Below are 15,194 nucleotides of genomic sequence, written 5' to 3' on the forward strand. Positions count from 1 at the left end.
GGTCTCATTAACATCTGCAGTGGCCGTGGAAATGTCTGTGGGAAACCCGCAAGCAGAACCTGAGAACAACAGCACTCTCCCCCTCCAGTGGTTTGCAGCATCGATTACAGACATACCCCAGTTGTCGAACTTAATCTTTTCCGGGATTCCGTTCGACTCCCGAAACGGTTTGAAAACCAAGGCATGGCTTCCGATTGGCTGCAGGAGCTTCCTGCACTCAAGCGGAAGCCACGTCGGATGTTCGGCTTCTGAAAAACATTCATAAACCAGAACACTTACTTCCGACAACCAAGATGCGACTATATTGATAGATAGATATTTTATTTCGGCTATTTGCCCATGTATAAAACAAAACAAAACAGTACAAAACAAAACCATAACAGCATAAGATAATACCATTACAAGGTGATAATTTCATTATCAAATGATAATGCCCTTACAAAAACACAAAACAAGGGGATCCGGTTTTGAATAAAATAGTAATAAAACTTTCAATAATCAAACAGCATTCCAGAACATCTCTTATGCGAGAGGACTGCAGTTAAAAACTTTGCAACCTGTAGGGTTCTATGGGGGTCCGTATCTTGCAGCATGTATGCAAGATGTGACTTGGCTGGACTATATTGAGAAATCATGGAGTCAGAGCCTAGCCATTGCAGCTAGTCTGTTTTTACTTCATTCGTCACTGAGGGTTGTGGCTACACCCATTTGTGAGGAAGGCTTCAGGGATAAACCCCAAGGAAACTCTGTACCCACTGCCTTGTGGGACGTCTTCAGGAGAAGAAATAACTAAGGAGTAAACCCTACAGTCCCTAAGGCTGTTGGATGGCAACTCCTGCAGCCAAACGTAGTGCTCCGCTTACCTTTGGACCCCATCAGAGGGGAATCTTGTCATCTGGGCAGCCTAGGACCTCCATACATAATGCCCAGGCTTGCGCCCCAGAGAGGTCACAGCAAAAACAACGCAGGAGGCAGCAGTTATGAGTTACCGGTCTCTGCAGCCACAGCAGTCGCGGAGTTTGGCAGCAGTTTGACTTCACCCCTGGAGGCACACTCCATTGTCTCTCAAGGCATATAAAGGCCAACCATGCACCCCTGAGCAGCTGATAAATTATTTGGATAACATGGATTTGCCATGATGGCAGTTTATGGCTTCTGCCATTACTACTTTCCATTGACCTTTTTGGTATGTTTTGTTCAGCAACCACACGCACCCCTCCCCCTTTTATTCCTTTTGAAATAAACATTTGTTCCTGTCGCCCTGAAACCAGGCTTGCATTCCCCCACCCCCTCGGGGTGGAAAAGCTCGGGATAACCAGAACATTGCTGCAGATGGTTACAGACGATCGTCATGGGGACAGATGCATGGCTGTGCAATTGTCAGCTGCTTGAAAGCTTTATGCTTTATTGAGAAATCGGATTCCTGTAGCTGATGGGGCCCTAAGTGACATGCGATGGCTTTTGCCTTGATGGAAGAGGATTTCTCTCCCCCCACCCCCACAAGAGTAACAATCAGCTTGTGCTAAGGGCAGTGCGGTGTGAGCTGATAACAAATCATGCTTCCCTCCGGGGCCCAGAATGCATGCTGTGAATCTGAATTGCAGTCTGAAATCGGCAAGTTCCAGAAGCTTTGCCGTGTTTGCCTTTGGTACAAAAAGAACAGCAGAGTCCCTGTGCCCATCCGAGAGTGAAACAATTCCATTAGAATCTTGAATGGAGGGAAAAGGCTATCTGAATGCCAGTTGCTGGAAACCACAGGAATGGAGAGTGCTCTTAGGCTGGGTCCACACATCTGGCTGGCCACTCTGAGAACAGGGTGCTGACATGGGCTGTCATACGTCCGGATTTTTCCGGACATTTGGCCAATTTCCACCCAGACGCTGCTGACGAATGCAGTATTCCGGATATGTCCGGGAAATTACGGGCGTATGGCAACCATAGCTGTCAACTTTTCCCTTTTTTAAAGGGAAATTCTCTCATTCCAAATAGGATTCCTTGCAAGAAAAGGGAAAAGTTGACAGCTATGATGGCAACCCCAGCTTAACCATATCTGGTTTCTTCAACAAGGAAAGCCACATTCTTCCACATGGCTCTCTCTTTTCTCTCTCTCTCTATATATATCTCCTCCATTCGTTTTCTACTTTTCTAATAAGAAAATATTTTGGATTTGGATTGGGTATGCATGGGTTACAGTAAATTGAAAGAAACACTGCAAATACATTCTGTGTTCCGATCCATTGGTTGTCTGTTTCACCAGACCATCTCTGTTCTATTCTCACTTACTTTACGTCGGATGGGTGGGAGGAATGAATTAATTGTATTTACTATATTTGTCACGAAGAGTCGGACACGACTGAACGACAACAATATTTGGGGTGTGTGTTAAAAACTTGAAAAGGAAGAAAATTATTATAATCTCTTGCCTTTAGCCCCTCGAGTGAGACAGCTGGAAGGAAACGCCTGTGAAATCGCTTGGGAAGCTGTACCCCCCATGAAGGGAGATCCTATCAGCTACATTCTGCAGGTCCTGGTTGGAAGAGAGTCTGAGTACAAACAGGTAAGGGGGAAAGGGCATTTTTACCCAAAAGTCAATATGGCAAGCCTGGATTTCCTTATGTTTCTTTTATAGATCATATATTATTATAAATTCTTTGGCTTGTGTAGGAGTATTGGGTGATCTTTTAAAAAGGTTAAGTCATGTTCAGAATAGAAAAGCTAGTGGCCTCTTGGGCTTGCCGATCAGAAGGTTGGCGGTTCAAATCCCCAAGACAGGGTGAGCTCCTGTTGCTGTGTCTCAGTTCCTGCCAACCTAGCAGTTCGAAAGCACGCCAGTACAAGTAGATAAATAGGTGCTGGTGCGGCGGGAAGGTAAACAGCGTTTCCTTGCGCTCTGGTTTCTGTCACGGTGTTCCGTTGCGCCAGAAGTGGTTTAGTCATGCTGGCCATATGACCCGGAAAGCTGTCTGAAAGCGAGATGAGCGCCGCACCCCATAGTTGCCTTTGACTGGACTTAACCGTCCAGAGGTCCTTTACCTTTTACCTTTATTCATTATACCCTGTCCGTGAATGAGGATATTAATCCCCTATCTTATATTTGTGTAGCTGCTTTTTCCTGCTTCAGTGTAGAACAGGGGTAGGCAACCTAAGGCCCAGGGGCCAGATACAGCCCATTCGCCTTCTCATTCCGGCCCACGGATGGTCCAGGAATCAGCGTGTTTTTACATGAGTAGAATGTGTCCTTTTATTTAAAATGCATCTCTGGGTTATTTGTGGGGCCTGCCTGGTGTTTTTACATGAGTAGAATGTGTGCTTTTATTTAAAATGCATCTCTGGGTTATTTGTGGGGCATAGGAATTCGTTCATTTTTTTTCAAAATATAGTCCGGCCCACCACATGGTCTGAGGGACAGTGAACCGGCCCCCTGCTGAAAAAGGTTGCTGACCCCTGGTGTAGAACCTTACATTTCTCTCTATTGAATTTCATTTTGTGAGTTTGGGCCCAGTTCTTCAATCTATTAAGTTCATCTTGAATCCCGGTTCTGTCTTCTGTGGCATTGACTACCCCTTCCAATTTGGTGTCAACTGAAAATGGGATGAGCATCCCCTTAGTTCCTTCATCCAAGTCATTTACAAAGATCCAGTTACAGGTAGGTAGCTGTGTTGGCACCTGCATGGCCCCACAGTATGCCAACATCTTCATGGCAGATTTAGAACAACGTTTCCTAAACTCCTACCCACTCAAACCTCTCTTGTAGCTGCGATACATTGACAATATTTTTATTATCTGGACACATGGTTCAACAGACCCTGGACACTTTCCACCAGACATTCAATGACTTTCACCCCACCATCAACCTAACAATGAACCAATCTATGCAAGAAATACATTTTTGGGACACTACTATAAAAATACAGGATGGACACATGGACAATACCTTATACCGTAAACCAACTGATCGACAAACATATCTACATGCTTCTAGCTACCATCCCTAACATACCAAACAATCCATTGTATATAGCCAGGCCCTACGTTACAGCCGCATCTGTTCCAACTCTACAGACAGAGACTCACCTAAGAGATCTACAGCAAACCTTTTTAGAACTAAAATATCCACCTGATGAAGTTAAACAACAGATCAACAGAGCCAGACTGATACCCAGAGAGAACTTGCTTCAAGACAGACCCAACAAAGAAAATAACAGAACACCACTAGTAATCACATACAGCTCCCAGGTTAAAACAGTACAACACATCATCAGAGATCTACAGACAGCCACCCAATCTTAAACAATCTCTACGCCAAAGGATAAATGGACACAAATCTGACATCAGGAATCGCAAGACAGAGAACCCAGTAGGCGAACACTTTAATCTCCCAGGACATTCTATACAAGATCTCAAAGTAGCTGTCTTATTACAAAGGAATTTCAGAAATAAACTGGAAAGAGAAGTTGCTGAATTGCAACTTATTACGAAACTTAAAACCATGGAGAGACCTGGTCTGAATAGAGACGTTGGATTTTTATCTGATTATACATGACAAAGCTATTTTTAGTCATCTCACCCCTTGCATTTTCCTGTAAGACCAATTGCAGTCGTTAACAGTCATCAACAGGTTTACCTCACCTATCAGCCAATCACCCATTCCCACCACCCTTCTGAGTAATACCCTTCCCCACCCTCTCACTATATATAAGGGTCTGGTGACTTCTGTTTCAGTGTATCTGAAGAAGTGTGCATACACACGAAAGCTCATACCAAGAACAAACTTAGTTGGTCTCTAAGGTGCTACTGGAAGGAATTTTTTTATTTACAAAGATGTTGAACAACAACGGACCCAGGACAAAACCCTCCAACACCCCGCTTGTGACTTTTTCCCTGGAAGATGAGGAACTATTAGTGAGCACCCTTTGGGTTCCAGCTACAAATCCACCTAACAGTTACCTCATCCAGCACACATTTTATCAGCTTCCCCAAAAAAATATCATGGGGGACTTCATCAAAAGCCTTACAGAAATCAAGACACATTACATCCACAGCATTTTCCTGATCCCCCAAGCTTGTAACACTATCAAAAGAACTGAGATTCAACTGGCATTTCAGTGTACCGTATTTGAATATATGCCTAGCCTTTTTCCTAGTATTACAGATTTCTCAAAATGAGAGTCAAAGGCAAGCCCTTCCCAGTGCTATTTGTGAGCAGTTAATAGAAAAGGGGCAAGGAAAGAGGGGAAGAGTCTGTAAAACATACAAGGGGAAAGTAACAAAAAAGCCAAAGGGGGAGAGCACAAGGAACATCTGAATCCCTGCACACTCAGGAAAATGAAAACAAGGGCTTTTTTCAGGGGAAACTCATCGGAATTCAGTTCCGGCACCTCTCAGGTGGGTTCCATTGCCATTTTAAGAGAAAGAGGGAAGCGTTCATGGTGAGTTTCGGCACCTCTTTTTCTAGAAAAATAGCACTGGTCAAAACTATTTGAAAAACAGTTGCAATGACACTGTAGGGTTGGTGGAAAGAAGGGGAACATTTCCATTGACTCTTTCTAAGGTTCAATTTCACTGATGACCGCCTTCAAGCTGCCTCTCCTAATATCCCCCTGGAAATTATACAAACGTCTTCTCAGAAGTAGCACAGCATGATCACCAGCTGTGGGCCTAGCCTCCAGCAGGTTCACACCAACGATATGCAAATGGGAGAGCTGCAAATAATATATGCAGGCTAGCTGGGTCCCTCAAGCCTGAATTGCAGACATTATGTGTGCAGTCCTCTGGGCTGATGGCATTGTACATTGCTATTCTGTAAAGCAAGTTTCTAAAATACGCATCTTACGTATTATTATCATCATCATCATTGGAATACAGCCATCCTGCTGTTAGCCCCTACTTTATTGGAATACAGCCATCCTGCTGTTAGCCTTCTTTAAAATAATTTATTTATTTATTTATTTATTAAACTATATAAGTATATTTTTAAGATTATGTAATTCCTAAGGAGAACACCCATGCTGGAGCAATAAAGCTGCGAAATGTTTACACCACTTTCAGACATTGAAAAAGAAAAGAAATATTGTCAGTGTAAGTGGATCTCTTATACATAAGCAGTGCCCCCCCCCCCCAGTTTTTTTCCCAAACATGCTAGAATTACATTTTGCTTCCTGGATTCTCACAACCCTTTAACATAAAGACTTATTTTCATATTTATTTTTAGCCCCTTTATCATTATTCTTCCAATATCTCTTCATTAGGCCTATATGACTCAAGACAGTTTGGCAAGCATCCAGCACTGAAACGGTTGCCCCCTTACTCCTGGTCTGAATCCGGGTACTCAAAAGGAAACATAACACACATAGGCCTACCATTTTGTGTTCCTGTCTCTTTTCTGCTCTTTCAGGTGTGGCAGCCATTTTTTGTTCATACCTAAGCCCCATGGCAGCCATATTGTGACCGGCGCCCACAGCATTTTCTCAAAATTTCAAATAGGTGCACTGGTCTAAAGCGGTAGGCAGCCTCTGCTGTTGTGCAAGCCTGTACTGCGTTGGAATGAGCGGCCTGCCAAAAGTGATGCCTTTCAAAGCAATTAAAACAGAACATAGTCCTATAAAAAGGGGCATTTTCCTGCCATAACTGCTTACAGACAGAAAGTTACCCAGCATTCATTTCTATCTTGGAACACGCCCTCCCAAGGCAGCTCACAAAATAGCTAAAATGATAAAATTCATCCAAACACAACGTGAAAAGCACAATATTTGCTAAAACACAAAAGCCTCACATGGTATAACCCCCAGCAGAAGTTTAAAGCACTACAGATACTAAATTAGCAGGTGAAAATTGAGACACGAAAGAGAGCAGCAGGTTAAATACAAAGCATTGAAGGAGTAGTTTAAAAAATCAGGTTAAAAATAGGTTTTTAGGGGTGTTTGAAAACCAGCCCATACTATGCTGCCTAGGCAGGGATTCCATAGGCATTTCACAAAATGTAGGTGGGTCAGTAGAAGGAGGGGGTGGGATATAAGGACTCATGGGGTCCTTAGGGTATCCTGGACCCAAGTTATTCAAGGCTTTGTATATTGCCTCAAGAACCTTGACATACTGCCTTTCACCATAGGCAAGCTCCCAAAAAAGTGCAATCTTAGAAACTTGTGTTATATTGAAAAATAGCAAGGCTGTTCTGGTGGAAAACAACACAATTGTTTTCCAGAAAGAGTAAGAAAATTCAGCAAGGTGTCCAAGGGCAAGAGAACGTGCACACAGGGGCGTAGCAAGGGGGGGCGGACTGCCCCACGTTCCATAATGGAGGGGATGACAAATTATCAAGGAACAATTACTGCCCTACTAGGGCGGTTCATAAATTTTTTTTAATACCTGCTCCAAAGGTCTTACCTTGCTGTACTAGGGATTATATAGCTATGTATGAAATTTCATGCATATCAGTTAATATTTTGACCCTCCTCCACCAAAATAGCTGTTTACTTGGCTGTTTTCCTATGTCGTGAAGGCTGATATTTCAGTTCAGTGAAGCACTTACTGTTCCCAACCTTAACCCTGTGGAAAGCCATCTAATTAGACTTTAATTTGATTTTGAGATTTTTAGGAGGTAATTTATTGTTTGATTTTATACCAATGTTATGTATCTGATGTTAGCCACCCTGAGCCCGACTTCGGCTGGGGAGGGCAAGATATAAATAAAAAGTTTGTTATTATTATTACTTGTTATTATTCCTTTGTAAGAAAATATGAAATAACGTAAAACCATTTTTGCAGGGGGGGGAATCAATGGGGGGGGGTGACAAGAAATTTTCCGCACCGGGTACTACCTGACCTTCCTACGCCTCTGCGTGCACACACAAGGAGCATTACAAATGCACGGTCCATGGGTATGGATCCTTCAGGATTTTTCACATTTCACCCTAAGTTGGCAGTAGCAGAAGGAAATATTCATAGCAATGTATGTGCTCTCAAGAAAGAGGAGGAGGAGGAGGTAGCCATGCACAAAATAATAGTGCCTTTTAACACTAGGAAATGTAATATTCCCTCAATCGGGAGGTAATGTCGAGAGAAGACGTTTGGGCAGCACATCGCCAAACGGGTAGAAGCCATACATTTATCATACAAGCACTGGAAAGGCTTTCCGTTTGCGCTCTCCATTTGCTGCTGCTTTTTTGTGGGAACCTGTTTACAGCCAAGGCTCTCTCTGGGTAAATTGGCAGAACGTGTCGCTGCTTACAACCCGGGGGTGGGTGGCAGGCCTGGTGATTTCGCCTCAATGACTGTTACTTGCATCTTTGCACACTTGCCACCGTGCTCAGAGCGACGCTTCTCGAGTTTGTGTGAATGGAGGAGGAGAGGCAAAAAGGCCTTCCTGCAAAATAGACGCAAACAGTGAAAACGCTTGTTCCCAGTTAAAGTGGCCGAAACTTTTGACTGCCCCCCAGAGCAACTGCGCAGCGTAAAGGCAACCGCAAGGCCAAGCTGTAAGAAAGCGGAGCATGTGCTAAAATTTATTTGTAATAAATAGGAAGTGTGCAGCCACATCCTCTTTTTTTAATTACTTATTTAAGCAGAAGCTGCGACCGAGGGATCGTATTTAGCTTTGATGTACCGAAGACTGAGGTGCATCTATTCCCTGCTTTCACCACCACCCAGTCTTGTTTTCAGAACAGTCGAGCTCATTTATCGCTGGGTTTTTTTTTAGCTGTTAGCCTTCGCAACGTGGATATAAAAACAGCAGCAGCTCCGTAAATGTGAAGTAATACCACAATAAAAATTAACATCACTGAACTGTTACAGCATTCCCAAGGCCGATTGCATGAAGCTCACGACACCAGCTCTTGCTTCCTGTCGCTCATGCCGTAATTAATTTGTCGGTCGTTAAAAGAACCACGAGGTTCCCATGTCTGTTTTGCTACAAAATACCTCAAGGAATGTCACGAGTGGCATTATTTGTCAAAAAAAGTAGATCTGAATTTGGCAGAGGGAATGTGCATATCTTGCTTACGGTATCAGCTTGCTCTTGCCCATCGATAAAGATATTCAGTCTTAGGATATTGATCAGAGCTGCAGTTGTTAGTTACGTATCTCTCTCTTGAATAGGTGTTTGTCTGGCAATCAACTGCAACTCTGAGCGAGGTAATAGCACTTCCTCTTCAAGAACCATTTTGTTATATAAGTGTCCCTTTTCTAGTTTTTATGAGTGTTATTTTTTGCCTTAGTGTAGGCTCCACGTGTATTCTTTCGCCAGGAGTGACGGCCAGTATTGATCCCAGCTCTGATCTTCTGCTGCTGGTGGTCATGTGTTTTTTGGCCTCTTTAACGCAAACATCTCTCCCTCTGCTTTGTTTGGCTGCTTCGAGGAGAAGTCAGAAATGAGAGCAATTAGTTTTATACAGCGCCGCTGATATGCAAAGGCGTTAAGTTAATAAGTCGTGCAACACTTCTCTGCAGTGGAAATTAGGACTGGGGGGGGGGGCTGTATTAAGATGTTGGTAGTCACACCATGCAAGCACAGGGCTTGTGCAGAATGAAGAGCTAGGTATCTTGTGTGTGTGGAGAGAGAGAGAGAGAGAGAGCATGCTTCTAGTCTTTAAGGCTGCTTTCTTTCAGACCATTGGTCCATCCAGCTCAGTATTGTCTGCTCTGGCTGGTAGTGTCGCTCCAGGGTTTAAGCCATAAGTCTGTCCCTGTGCTAACTGGAGATGCCAGGGTTGAGTCGTGGACCCTGTGCATGAAAAACAGGTGTTCTGGACTTCCGGCGGCTGACGCCATTGCGGGTGGTCGTGGGTTGCTTCGGCTGCGAAGCACCCAGTCCATCCCGGGGGTTAGGAGCCCCGCTACCGCAAAGCGGGGCTCCGGTTGGGGTGCGGGAAGAGCATCCCGCTCCCTGGGCTCCCCGGCTGTGCCCGTTGTGGCTCCGAACCCTTCCCCCGCTCCCCCTGTAAAGGGGGAGTGGGGGTGAAGGGGCGACGGAGCCGGGCTATAGGGGACATGCCCCAACCGGGATGTAAATGCGGCGACAAAGCCTGTGATGAGCGTCTAAGTTCTACCTGTCTTTAGTGAGTGAAAAGAACCCAGAGGCGGTGAGTAATTGATTGACTCTTTGTATCTTTGGAACGATCTGGGGGAAAGAAGAAAGGCAGCCCGCCTCCCTCCCTTCGGCAGATGAAAGGAATTAACTCTTTAAGTGACTGCTGCTACACTAATTGACAGAAAGTATCTGGAAATTGAAAACTGAGACTGTTGAGATTTCCCTCCGGGGGTTAACTGGGGAAAAAATATCTCCATTTGAAGTTTTGGTCTTTATACTCCGGCATCGGAGAAATGGCGGCGACTTGGACTTTCGTGGGGAAAAACTGAAACAAAGGAAGGAAGAGACAGGAACTGAAACTTGATACCCACCCTTCCCCCCAAGATGCTGGATTTTGCGCTTGCGCTGATACTGAACTTTGATATGGAGGATGAGGAAATGCTCACTGTCTTTCAACTGGAACTGCTTAATCGAAAACTACAAGTCTTGAGTGGAATTGTAAATGGAAAGAACTTATTTTCCACAGAAGAGGCTTTTCAAAAGTTCTACACAATGGAAACAAACTTTTGCAAAGAGCTGGGAGAGGTGTTTGAAGGATGGTCTGAGATGGCTGGGCAACTCCGAATGGAAGGGGGGCCGGTTTCTGGGGGTGGCAGCCCTGGAACGGGAAAATTTACAATATCCAGACTCCGAGGTGGCAGCTCGGAGGCAAGGGACATAGAATTAAGATTTCTACAAGAAGAAGAAGTATGGCACAAAGAAACGGAGAAACCCAGAATGGAGGGGATGAATATCCTGAAGCTCGATGCAAGGTTTGTTGTGAATGCAGCCTGGATCTGTGGACATCCAGAAGAAGATAATTGGAGATCCGGTTCTGGTGAAAGACAGAAAAAGACAATGGACAGAAGGGGAGTGGGTTGAAGTAATAAATGTATAATCTGAATGGTCTGCCATGGTATCCGAAATCGGAGTGTGAAGTCTGTTAATTACAAGTTTATTTTAAATAAGTAAGGAGATATTGAATTTTAAGTTAAAAGCAGCATGATAAAGGATAGAAGAAATAAGTTTAGCTATAAGAATACTTGGTTAAGATTTAGGTCATAATGCAAAGATTAAGACAATTGTGTTTTTTCTTTTTAAGTAAAGTTAAATTTTTTATAGAGAAAAGTTGTTAAGGAAATAGTACATTGATTTAAAACCGAAGGTGTATAGGCGGGGGAAGTCAAGCGTCAAGATTCAGAACTAGGAATTTTTTTTTTTTGTAAGGTATATAGATAAGAAGAAGAATCCTGACATTATGTGTATTTGTATTTGTTTTGGTATTTGTAGGTGTGGGGTTGGGTTTGTGTTATATTATGAAAATGTCAATAAATTCTGTTTAAAAAAAAAGAAAAAGAAAAACAGGTGTTCTGACACACAGCTGCAGCCCTCCCCCATAGTTGTGCTGTTCTGGATTCCATGGGGATTTGATTTTATATAATTTCAGGCACAATCATGGCAAACTTGTTGCATAATACAGACATAGGGTCCATTGAAAGGGGGGGGGGGAAGAGTGAGCAAAGCAAATTATCCCTGTTTGCTTTTCCAAATGATTGCAAGCTACTTGCAAAGCAGTTGTCCTGAGATGACACAAAGCAATAGAACATGGGTGAGGGGAAGGAAGGGCGGTAACCTGCCTCTTTCTCACTTTGCACTTACCTGCGGCACAAAAACAAAGAGGACTAGCTTTAAAGGAAACAAGCCCCCCTGGTGGTTGTAGAGGGGTGGGGAGCTCTCTTGGCAAATTTGTGTAGAAGTGAATGGGCTTTTGGCACTTCCCCATGCATGCAGATGACTCTGCAAGGTTTGTTTTGTTGCCGTAATTGCCTGATGTTCATGCTTTTAGCGTGCGACAATGAGGGCGTGTGGCAGTACAATTGGCAGGCGGGATTTCAGACGTAAACAGACCGAATGAAGAATACAAACTTGGTGCTGTACTTTTCCTGTGCCTAGTAGCCATTCTCAGCTATGCCTTTTCCCCTGTCAGCCGACATGGAAGTCAAAAACCAAGCAAGAGAGTCATTCGTGACAACAGGTGACCTTTTCTGTTACCAAAGCTCCAACGAAACAGGAGTGGAGGACAGGGGGTCTTGAGGAATAGTCCGAAATGGTCTAGCATAATAAACAATATGGCGATTGTGCTGGTCAGCACAACAGAAATCCCCCACGATCGATCCATCGTGGAGCGCAGATCACAAGGGTTGGCTGAATATCAAAGCATGGGCAATATGAAATGAACACCCCAAGTTAGTGTTGCCCTGAGGAGCAACAACCCCCAAAGAGGAGGGCAGAGGAGATCACAGTCTCTTTGCTCTTCCCTGATTGTTCTGAGCTACGCTGGTTTCACTGGTTTTCCAAACCTGGGCTCGTGGTTTTAACTTTCTCTAGGCTAGCCATGAGTTATAAAGGTTTGTCTGAGAGAGCCCAGAAACCACAAGCCCGTGCTTGAACAGAACAACTGGAGAAGAACAGTGGCTACAATCTCCTCTCCCAGGGCTCAGAGACTCTGGCCATAGTGATCCATTCACAGATGACCTCAAAGCTGGGGCTGTCGTGGAAGTTGTGGCTGGTGCAGAACTCAGTGGCACAGCTATTGTGTGATACAGCCTGCCGGGAACACCTTTGTTCAAAAAACATCACTGGCTGCCTGTTTGCTACCAAGCCAGATTCAATATACTTATAATATTGGCATGCACCTAGCAGCTTGGAACCAGAACTCCATGCCACAACTTTCTGTTGCATCTCCTGTTCAGCAGAGAGAGCTCTGTACACTGAAGCAAACCTGAATCTCTGCGGCGTTGAAAGAGACTGTAGCTTTTAAATCCAGGGCTTAAGCAACAGGTGACACATCATAGCACTCCACTGTTAAAATTTAAAATATTGACTACTTGCTCCCTAAATTGTTGAAAAGTGGTTTGTTATTTACAAAGGTTGTTGCAAAATCCCTATTGGCTTTTTGTGCCACCTAAATCTGAATACCCCGTGCCAGGCATTTATGCAGATTCATATTTTCTCCCACTTAGTGATTCATACTCACTGAGTCATAGCTTCCTTGTGTTTTATTAGCCTGAATTGGTGAAATCTCAGTAGCAATCTTAATAATGATATCAGTAAATGCACCCGAGAGAAACTTTTTCACATTGTTTTCCTACCTGTCTTGTGTACGTAGGAGGGCAACTCTACTCACTTGCAGCTCTTTGGGTGGAAGGAGTAATTCATCAATTGCTATCTTAAAAATGAATAATGCCTGCTATGATCATGTATTGTGTGTGTCAAGTGCACATTTACTCCCTGTTTTGTAATTACGGCAATTATGTGTGGTTTGCACATGCAGATTACTGATCATTTCATTGCAACATTATCTGACAAATAAACACTGCAGTGAATGGGACCTGGGGTTGGGGGAATTATTTACGGTAACCTTCCTTGCTTTGAGTCCCCCATAGGTCATGCTGTCTGGTATAACTTGTGGCTGGCTCTCATTGCAGCATTGCACATGAACGCACAGAGATTTTGTTCCAAGCTCTGCCAATGCATGATCACCATCACAGGAGGACAATCACCCTTCCATCTGACAACTCATATCCCATCTGTTGAATCACTGTAATAAATGCCCTGTCTTTTGTATAAGGGGTTTTCCACTACCCCTGCAGAAAGTCAGGTCTGATTGTTGGTCGCTGCGTGTAAGATAAATGACTGAATAGCAACTTGTATTAATAACAAGGGATTGTCCCCAAACATTGCTTTTACTGCTAGAAGCCTTTTGGGACATATATATCTTGTACATGCCCGAGATGAAATGTGTACAAGCCCTGGCATGATACTCCATGATACAGCTACCCTGTGCCCAGTTTTGCCTCCATCCCCTGTAATATGCAGTTGATAAAATGCAGGGTGCGACTTTATACAGTTTGCTTGTTCGTATGCCTCACAACAGCGAAGTTGTCTGGGCATCTTACAGTCATAATGAAAAAACATTAAAATTGAGGCTTCCTGTTTCCGGCGGTGATAAAATGGCTGACTCCCACACGATTGGACCTCAGCCGTGCCGGCAGTTTTTTTAAGAATAATTCCTGTGCGCACACGTGTTTTTCGGCATGCACATGGGTTGCTGCTGCGGAGCCTCTGCGAGGAAGTAAAGCAGACATTTTATAAACAAATAGTAGATGGATAGGTTGTGCGGCTTTCTACACAGTATTCTTTCCCGTTTCCAGCAGAGACCAGTCGTCCTTCCTTGTCTCCAGTTTCACAGCATTTAGCCCCCCAGTATTTGGGAATCGAAAGTTTCCGAGATACCTGTCTACCAGCCGTTAAGTGTGTGTGTGTGTGTCTGGACTTGACCCCTGAGAGCAATCTTTTTCTTTTTGTCGTTTGTTCTCCAAAGGTGTACAAGGGAGACGAGACGACGTTCCAAATCTCAGGCCTTCAGACGAACACAGACTACCGGTTCCGTGTGTGTGTTTGCCGCCGGTGCTTGGATACCTCACAAGAACTTAACGGACCTTTCAGCCCATCTGTTGCCTTTCTGCTCCAGCGGAGGGAGCTGATGCTCACCGGGGAAATGGGAAGGATAGATGACGCAAAGACGAAAAGTATGATGCCTTCGGATGAACAGTTTGCCGCCCTCCTAGTCCTCGGCTTCGCCAGCGTCTCCATCTTATTTGCCTTTATACTACAGTATTTGTTTATGAAGTAAAGAGTCCCATTACAAAGGTATCATTTTAACTAATGCTACGCATTATCCACATGTTTTATTCAGATATTCCTCTTATTTTTATTTTATTTTCTCCTTCTCTTTTTTTTCCCAGTGGTGTTTTCCAATACATTTTATACATTTTTCCTGGATTAATGTGGGATGGGGTGGGCATAGGGATAAGCCCTATTTAGGAAATATTGGGGAGTTTGGGTGTTCCTTTTCGAAACTCAGAAGACTAGGAAGTGGTCAGAAATATCCAGGGCAGATACCAAAAGCAAGTAGCCTGTTTTTGCCTTTTTTATTTTTATTTTTTAAAAATAATCTATTCTGTATTTGTTACTTTGCTTTCAATGGATTCAGAAATGTAACCAATTTGCCTTCACTTTCTTGGGGTTGTTTTTTGTTTTTGTTATTTTTGCTAACATCATTTCAGTC

The 15,194-nt window shown here is 43.8% G+C and overlaps 1 protein-coding gene across 1 annotated transcript in view; it reads left to right on the forward strand.

The window, feature by feature from the left end:
* The window catches only part of FNDC3B (fibronectin type III domain containing 3B), a 255,448-nt gene extending 240,499 nt beyond the window's left edge, over window positions 1-14,949 (forward strand). The window contains exons 25-26 of the mRNA XM_033150663.1: window positions 2,430-2,557; window positions 14,448-14,949. Of these exons, the coding sequence (XP_033006554.1) occupies window positions 2,430-2,557; window positions 14,448-14,759 (440 nt within the window). The 3' untranslated portion in view covers window positions 14,760-14,949. The remainder of the gene's footprint in view (window positions 1-2,429; window positions 2,558-14,447) is intronic.
* Window positions 14,950-15,194: the final 245 nt, after the last annotated feature.

This window comes from Lacerta agilis, chromosome 5 (genome assembly GCF_009819535.1).
Source record: "Lacerta agilis isolate rLacAgi1 chromosome 5, rLacAgi1.pri, whole genome shotgun sequence".
In the NCBI taxonomy this organism is placed as follows: domain Eukaryota; kingdom Metazoa; phylum Chordata; class Lepidosauria; order Squamata; family Lacertidae; genus Lacerta; species Lacerta agilis.